This window comes from Theobroma cacao, chromosome 7 (genome assembly GCF_053813885.1).
Source record: "Theobroma cacao isolate CCN51 chromosome 7, ASM5381388v1, whole genome shotgun sequence".
NCBI classification, from domain to species: domain Eukaryota; kingdom Viridiplantae; phylum Streptophyta; class Magnoliopsida; order Malvales; family Malvaceae; genus Theobroma; species Theobroma cacao.
Window position 1 is genome coordinate 5,681,890 of NC_142645.1, and position 8,945 is coordinate 5,690,834.

The 8,945-nt window shown below is 35.3% G+C and overlaps 1 protein-coding gene across 1 annotated transcript; it reads right to left on the minus strand.

Moving 5' to 3' along the window:
* Positions 1-496: 496 nt before the first annotated feature.
* Positions 497-6,861, minus strand: LOC148761540 (putative disease resistance protein At4g27220). Its single transcript, XM_088808307.1, has 8 exons — positions 6,630-6,861; positions 6,381-6,486; positions 3,049-5,972; positions 2,458-2,923; positions 2,299-2,352; positions 1,670-1,777; positions 1,265-1,533; positions 497-1,146 (listed from the first exon to the last, which is right to left on the minus strand). The coding sequence occupies exon 3, from the start codon at positions 5,956-5,958 to the stop codon at positions 3,055-3,057; it is 2,904 nt and encodes a 967-aa protein (XP_088664433.1). The 5' UTR covers positions 5,959-5,972; positions 6,381-6,486; positions 6,630-6,861; the 3' UTR covers positions 497-1,146; positions 1,265-1,533; positions 1,670-1,777; positions 2,299-2,352; positions 2,458-2,923; positions 3,049-3,054.
* Positions 6,862-8,945: the final 2,084 nt, after the last annotated feature.

Consider the following 8,945-nt stretch of genomic DNA (forward strand, 5'->3'; position numbering starts at 1 on the left):
TAATAGAGGAGAGTAAGAAAAATGGCCCCTTATCCACTCCTACCTTGTGATGATTCAGACCAAATTCAGACAGTTTCAAAGTAGACAGTGCTAAAGAAATCAAGTCGTAGCAAAGCTGTAAGACATCCATCTGAAAGTCTCACTAGTAATTGAAAAAATATAAGATCAGAGAAAATGCAAAGAAAGGAAGAAGCAGGTACCCAAGAAGATCACCATTTTCACTTTTTCCAATCATTGTGGAAGACAAAGAAAGCCTCCAGCCCGGTTGATACTTGATGAGCCTGGAGAGCCATAGTTTTGTCAGCAGAGAAATGGCTTTTTATGGCGTATGTATGACTAAATTGTGACAGTGTAATAAACTTCTTATTTGGTTTTAAAGCAGTGCAAGGGCAATTAGGCAACTATAATTTACCATATATTGAATGTAATTGAAACCTTGTACAATGGAAGAAGAAAGGCAAAGAATAAGCACTGATAAGATCATGAACAACATGCATCAATCCAAAAAATTATACAACAATATATAACTCTACTTTTAAGCTAAAAGTCCATGACCCTTTTGAGGGTGCAAAGAGATCTTAACAAGAACTAACTGAAAAAATAAAATGAAAACTGAGTGGATCTGCTTCTATGATGTATCTGTTCTTCCATTTGACAATTGAAGGCATATTTTCTTCCATTTGACAATTGAAGAACAAATCTACACATTTATACACTCGAAACTAAGTCATACGATTCAAGATTTTCCTTTCTACAAAGACTAGAGTACACCCGAGGAACGTCAAATGTTAATTCAAAGGAGACTAAACTGCTTGTATGATGTATCTGTTCTTTTCTAGCTTCAAGTTCAGCCAAAATTGTACTACAGAAGGATCGTCTCGACTTCTTTTCCTTTATGCAAACTGGCAAGTTACTGAAGGATAAAGAAACAACCAAACAGTAAGTCGTATGGAAAGCTATGAACACCAACAACTAAGAATCATTTGCTTGTTGCTAGATCAGTTCATGCATCCCCAATGTCAGAGCTGGTACAGGCTTGATTAGGAAAGACAAAGTTCCCAAAATGTCCATCCAAACTCATCTGCTGGGCCTGGAATTCCTGAGGGGAGAGGATCTTTGATGCATCAGACACAGCAAACAAACTCCCTGAAATGGACCAGACATTAAAACTGTCAAGAAATGGACTAAATAAATTGAAAATCACCAGATCAAGCAAATCCTGAATGTTTATTATACATATATATATATATATATACACACATACATATAAATGGCTCAGATTTTGTTCCCTGGGGCAAACAACGAAAACAAGAGATGGGAAGAGCTCTAGAAGAGAAAAGGAATAAAAGGGCTTGCTCCTACTGGCAGAACATCATTCTCATGATCCACAAAGACTAGTTTCCAGCATATTCTCCCCTGGTGTTCCAGCTGCCCCTTTAGGCCAAACCTACGAGCCGTATCTTGTTTGAGCTCATCTTAAACTGAATAACGGGTTACATGTATTGATCTCTTAACAGCTCCACGTATGTGCACCTTGAAAAGGTAAACATGTAAATTAGAACCCTTGACCACTGAAATGAAAAGAAAAAGGATTTGCCGTGTGTGCATGAGAGGTGAGTGCGCACGCTTAATTTTGTGGATTAGGATTGAAAGAGGTAAAGGGTCTAACTCAATGTGATTGTTGTCTAGATTTCCTGGAGAGGAGGAGGTGATGGTTTTCTCTTGTCAAGCTCGAGTAGGGGATGATACAGAGGAATCCACTTCAGCTTTGACAAACCTATATGAATGTGTTGGAGAGAATCACAAACCATTACTCCATTTTTACTAAAAATGCTCTTCAATTCTGATATATTAGCTAATGCCAATTTCATTAGTTTGGGAAGAGTAAATTTGATGGTATTTTGTCACAATACATAACAGTCATCTCTTCCATGTAGTGCAGAACCTACCAAGCTGACAATAAGTTCCACAATCCCATAGAACAACCAGGCAAGACTTCAAAAAAGTTTCAAAGTAAAAAAAAAAAAAAAACAACTTAGAACAGGACAATGCAACCAAGAAAAAAGTATCACATCTCTAACTCTTAATTCTAGCTATAATATGGTATTTTCTTTTTCATGAATAGGAAACAATTTAAACAAGATAAAAGAATCTCAAATATGCAAATACAAGAAGAAAGGAACTCTAAGTTACGACTCTTAACTCTAAGTTGAACAAATAAAAATTCATGCATTACAGAGCAGCAAAATCAATTTGAAAAGTGGAGACAGACTATTGCATGTTTCAAGGAAGGAATACCATTTATGCTTCTCACATTGTGGCAGAAATTGGATATTTATACTACACATACCCCTGCACACATATAGAATGAAAGAGTCACCGAAAGGGTAAAAAAAAAAAAAACTAAATGAAGGTTTATGATTAAATTATGAAGAAAAGAAAGATTATAAACAATACTTAGGGTTTTGGTGTGGCATTTCATCCGGTAACTATTTCTCTGCATCAGAAACATTGCCATAAATTATGTGCATGGCTTTTACATTCCTAATCACTCGAGCAGCTGTCCATGGGTGTGTCCGTACAAAAACAAAACAGGGACAATAAAAACGTTCTAGTGTTGATAGACATGTATTAATCACTGAATAATGTAGTTCACAACCTTACTTCAAATTAAATCATACAATAAAGCTTAGTCTCTTGTTTTGATGGTAGAAAACCAACACCCTTTTTTTGAGAGTGTGAAATAGAGCTTATCAATCACAATTTGGAAGGGTTCAACAAACAAACACTAATCGGTGAAGAAGAAAGGGATGAATTGAATCTAGATTTACAATGCACAGAACATCAGAAATCAAGATGTTTGAATTGCGATTTTACTTCAGAATTTGGGCCTGATTGGAACCTTCTATCCCTTTGTGTGCACCTAGCAAAAGAGTGAAACAAAATAAGAGTAGTAATATTAGTATATGTTACAAACACTTAAAATGAAATGAACAGAAAATAATATGAAACTAGATTTTGCATTTGCATGATAAAAAAAGGACTCACATGCTTTTAAAGCAGTTCGTCAATGGAATTGCTTCCATTCACCATACTGTCATCCCGGAACTTGAGCAAAGGTAGAAGGACCTTCTTAGCGTTGGGATGGTCCCACTCCACTGATTCCCACCATTCCTTTGGACGTATAAGAATTTCTTTAAGAGAAGGAGGAGGAGATGGTTGAGTATTGTCAAGGTCAAGCAAGGGAAGATGTAAAGGGATCCTCTTTAGCTTTGGGCAATTCGATATCACAATCTGTTGGAGAGAATCACAATCCATTACTTCATTTGTTCTGCAAATGCTCTTCAATTCTGGCAGATAACTCAATGTCAATTTCTTTAATTTGGGAAGAGTAAACATGACATTGTTATCTGTGCTCATTCCTTCTTTCTCCGATGCTATTATTTCCTCCATTTCTTTACAGCCCCGAACAAAAATCTCTTCCAAGTTGTGGAGATTCTGGAGAACCCCCTTTGCTGAAAACAAATTCTTTAATTTTTCACAGTCTGATATATTAATTGTTTTAAGATTGGAAAAGGTGCCAGGCTCTAGTGGTATTGACTCTCCAAGAATCATTTTCAAATTGCACAAATATTCTAGTGCAAGAATCTCAATCGTCTGGAGTGATGCACATCGTGAGGAAAATATGGACTCCAACCCATTGCAATTATCAATCGTACATATCTTCAAATCAGTTACATCTTCTAATCCAACAATATCGTTAAAACTTGCTCCGTCGCATTCATACCAGCTTAGACTTAATCCTTTAATATCAGATGGAAGTATAATTGAATTTTCAATTTTCATACGGGAGCCTCCAATCGCAACAGATTTACTAAGTCCCACCTGACTAAAAATACAGTTCGTCAAGTTGCCCCGCACAAAAATGCGGTAGTCGTTGTTAGGCCATTTCCTTTGACTAGCATACAGGCTCAGGTCATGCATGTGATTGAAGCAAACTTCTAAAACCTCCAACTTGTTCAATGTCTTCATCTCTTCTGCTCTTGATGTTGCTGGGTATATGATCAAGTGTTGAAGATCGCACAATTTTGACAATATTCCATGGGGGATCACTTTTAACTGTGTGGTATTTCCAAGATTGAGATATCTAAGATTTATCAACATTTCCAAACCTTGAGGGATTTTCTTGATACTTGTGCCTAAAAGATTCAATTTCTTCAAAGCTTGAAGCTTTGATAGAGACGGCACATTCTCTAATGCATTGCAATGACAAAGCAACAACGCTGTGAGCTTCTTTAAATTGGAGATAGAATTAGGCAACTCTCGAATACGATTCCTAGAAAGATCAAGAATCTTAAGATTAGGCATGTATTCAAAAAAGGATTCTGGTATTTCTCTCAAAGAATTTTCTGAGAGGAACAAAGTTGTGAGCTTTTGGCATTTTGGAGATAGCATAGTTTGAGGAATTTTTGATATGGAATTCCTCATCAAGGAAACCTTCTCCACATCTTCATCCCATTCGGGTAGATCTTCCAAGCGCTTACCAGTTTTTACATAAAACACTTTTCTTGTGATATGTAGAGCCATATCTCTCACAACATCATGCATCTTTACGTGTGTACCCTTATCATCCCTTTCCAACAAACAATTTTCTTCAAGCTTCCGTAAAATAGAATGACCGTTATCCTGCATTTCTTGTCTAGTTCCCATTTCATCTATAAGTCCTTCTTCCATCCAATATTCAACTATTCCCCTTTTATTGATTGCATAATCTTCAGGAAATAATGCACAATATAAAAAACAATCTCGATCTTTTTGTTTCAGGCGATCGTAGCTAAATCTTAAACAGCTAAACACCTTATCTTCCATCTCATCGATGTTTCTTATGTAACCTCTCAATTCATTCAAAGCATTTCTCCACACAACGGGATCAGATATTCCCCTCATACAACCAGCTATTGTGACAATTGCAAGAGGGAGACCACCACATTCGCAGACAACATCCTTCATAATCGATTCTAAATTTGGATTGGGCAACATGTCTTGTCCGACTTTGCTTAGAAATAATTGCATCGCCTCTTCCATAGAAAGACAGGGCACTTGGACTTTCCTACAACCCATTGATCGAACAACCTCTTCGGAGCGTGTTGTCAACACTAACTTGCATCCATTATCTGTAGTTGGCTCAAGGATTCCAACATTCTCAAGAGAGATATGGCTCCATACATCATCTAATATTAGCACATAGATCCCTTGTTTCCTCAACATTTCAGATAACATTGCTGCACGTATAATAGTATCATCATCCTCTGACAAGTTTTTCTTCAATTGGCATGCGATGTTGTTTTGTAGCCTTCGAAGATCGAGGTCTTGGGATACAGTTGCCCAAATCAACTTGCTAAACTTAGTTTCTTTCAACAGCCTATTATGAACATGCTTCATTATGGTTGTTTTACCGATTCCTCCCATCCCACACACTCCAATCATTCTAACTTCATCCCCCATCAAATACTTATAAATCTCCTCTATTACATTAGTTTCACCTGTTATTTCTGGTGTTGGTAGTTCAGCAGCTATGGTAGAGGAGTCGTTAACCACCAAGCTCCCAGAGAACTGACCTTCATCACATACTTTCTTCATTGCTTGAGTCGTTTCATCAAGAAGCTTCCCTAAGCAAGAACGAAAGAGGTATGTCCCTTCACTAACTTTGTCTTCAACACGTTGAGCATGATCAAGCTTCTCCTCTACTTTGTTGAACCAACTTTGAACTTCCAGCTTTGGCTTTTTCCCAGGACGATGCTCGTCTTGCAATTGTTGATGAATATCCCTCTTGCGGTTATTTAAATCTGCTTGAGCTTGTTTGAAATCATCCACATATTCACTGAATTTTCTGTGGTATCTGAGATACTTTTTAGCTGATTGACCAATGGGATCAATGATTTGTCCAATCAAGTCCATATCATAGCTTGTCCCTGCACCAAATTGTGGTATCCATGATTCGTTGAAGAATGGATGCAGAGACATATCACATTTATGAAGTAAAGGAAGACAAAGTAGTATACCCTAAATTTATTTTAATAATTTTACTTAGGAAAATCAAATTATACAGTACCAATGTAAAGAAAAAAAAATAAAATTTTTAGCTTATTAACCCATTTGATATAAAATCCTCAGCCCTAAAAAGACATTGACAATCATGAGCTATGTGTGAAAAGTGCAATAACATAGGGAAACACAGTATTATTCTACAATCTACACTACAATCAAAAGCAAAACAATTAAAAAGGAAAAAAAAAACTCCACCAGTATTAAGATGACAAGCAAATATTCTTGCAATTTGTGTGAATAAAAAATAAAGGGAGATTAAGAAAGTAGCTGACCTCACAGACAGATAGTTATGGAATAGTAAAAGATGGGGAGAAGAAAGGTCTGGAAAGTAATACAACCAGTAAACTTCCTTGCTATTGTCAGCACACTAGCACTCTGCTAAAAGAAATTTACATGGAGAAAGAAAGCAATATTTTTAAGGTTAGAATTCATATTTCAAGACCATTGCTAATTGCTTCAGTACAATCTTGTTATGTATAAGAAATAGCCTGACAAGGGATCACGTAAGCAAAAGTACTCACTGTTTAGGAGAATGAAAAGAAGAAAAGAGCTTGTTAGAGCAAGATGATACGTCCTGAAAGATGTTGGGTAGACCAGAGAAAGAAAACAAAGGGCAGTGAACTGAAGAAAGGCTGCGAACAGAACCAGCACTTAATGTTCCCTGCTAAATTATATGCTCTGTGCAATAGTGATAACGAAGAAATTGAAAGGCAGGAGGGGGAGTCAATGAAACTGTTTAGGAAATAGCAGAGAAATAATGAAGCCTTTGTCTGATTCCATCTTTCTTTAATCACTTTCATGGCAAATGCAGGGTCCCATATAAAATGAATGATAGGAAGTACTACAGATGAAATTTACAGTAAATGATAATTTCTTTGTTTTCTTTCTTTTAATTAGCCATCAATTTTGACTCTGTTTGCTGTATTTATTTTTGCTACTTAATATCTATTATTTGCTTTTACTTGCAAAAGGGTATTACAAAGTAAAATTATTTTTGATACTTCCTGGAAGATGTTGGCTAGACCAGACAATGAAAACAAAGGACAGTCAACTGAAGAAAGGCTGAGAACAGAACCAGCAATTAATGTTCCTTGCTAACTTTACACTCTGTGCAGTGGAGGAAAAACAAAGAAATTAAAAGGTAGGAGGGGGACTCGAGGAAAATGTTTAGGAAATAGCAGAGAAATAATGTAATGATCTCTGGCTGATTCCATCTTTCTTGTTTTTTTTACATAGGATTCCATCTTTCTGCAAGTTAATTTTACTTTTGTCAGTGTGTAGTATTTTCTTACATTGTTTATTGGGTTATTTCACCGTATTGTCGGCAAACATTTCTTTTAATTAAAAAAATGGTTTCATATATGTTTTAGTTTGATCAGAAATTTGATCCATTAGTTGCGGTCTTGCTGACTAATTACAGAACAATTAAACCAAGAAATCTCGTTTCATTTTTTCTTCACCAATATCCTACTTTTCTCAAGGAAAACCAAACAAAAGGAGCCTCTCCGAAATGATGATTCATAGCATATACAGACAGTTTGCCACAAAAAATCAAGCCATGGAAAAGTTGAAGGCACCCATCTGAAAGTCCTCACCAGTCATTGAAATATATCTAAGAGTAGAGAAAATGGGATAATGCTTCATATTAATGAAAATATGTAGGAAAAATGCCTATAACCTTTAAGAAATGTTGTTGAAGAATGAATCCTGTTGACGGTAGTGATTTACTACCAAATGACTTGAGCTTAAATCTTAGTAAAACTGTATCCCCGTGATCTCAGAAATGGCATACTGGAGAAGACAAAAGAGAGTGGGATGACCCTGTAAAGCTTCAGATTGTCCTTGAAGATCTAGTTGAAATTGAACTATGGTTGCCTAATGAATACTGTTTTAGTTTGTTTCTAATTTTTGTATTCTATCTTGTCAGTGTCAGACTGATGGTAAAGCGTAGGCAGACTTAATGGCAAATTTGATGTGATTTTGTATGCCTATGCCATTGCCATGCATAAATAGCAAAAAATAAATGTGATGTTTTTGGTTTTAGCAGAATCATGGCTTGTTGCTCTTCACTGTTTTTTCTCCTTTTGTTTTCTGGTATTTGTTTATGCCAGATGTGAGCTTTGTCACGGACCCATAATGTGAAAAGCATCTAGTCCATAGGTAAGGGGCCACTGCTCTTTTGCTTTCTCTTTTGCATGAAAAACAAGCCCTATGAATTGGACCCAAGTTATGATTTGCTTTTTATGATCAAAAACTCAAAATGAAAATAGGAAAGGGATTTGAGACTTTATATTTTGAAGTAAGGACTTTTGATATTTTATTACTTATTTTTAAAATTAAATACAAAGGTAAATAGTAAAATTTTTGGAAATATATATATAAAATATGTAATTTTTCAAATCACAATGTATATGATTTTATGTATATATAAAATAAAATAATCAAAATTGATATTATAATTTAATTATTTATCCATTGCAAATCAATTTTGATTTATCTTTTACCTTATATTATATTATATTATTAGTTATCTATACTCATTCCTTATGTGATGTGTAGACACCTAATTTATATTTTATCTTTATTTTTATGTTTTTTTATTATTTATTTATTTTTTATTTCTTTCTCTTCATTAAGCTCTATTAGGTCCAATTTTCTTTTGAATCTCCTTTGGGCTTTTTGAGGATGTTTGAAATGCTATCTAAGTGGGCCTTGTAAATACTTAAAACCCAAAGAACATTTGGTCCAAAAAGAAAATTGATAAAAAAAAATTAAAAAAATTTAGAATTGCTGCCATGTCAAGGGTCATGAACTATGCTACTTCGCTTAAATATGCG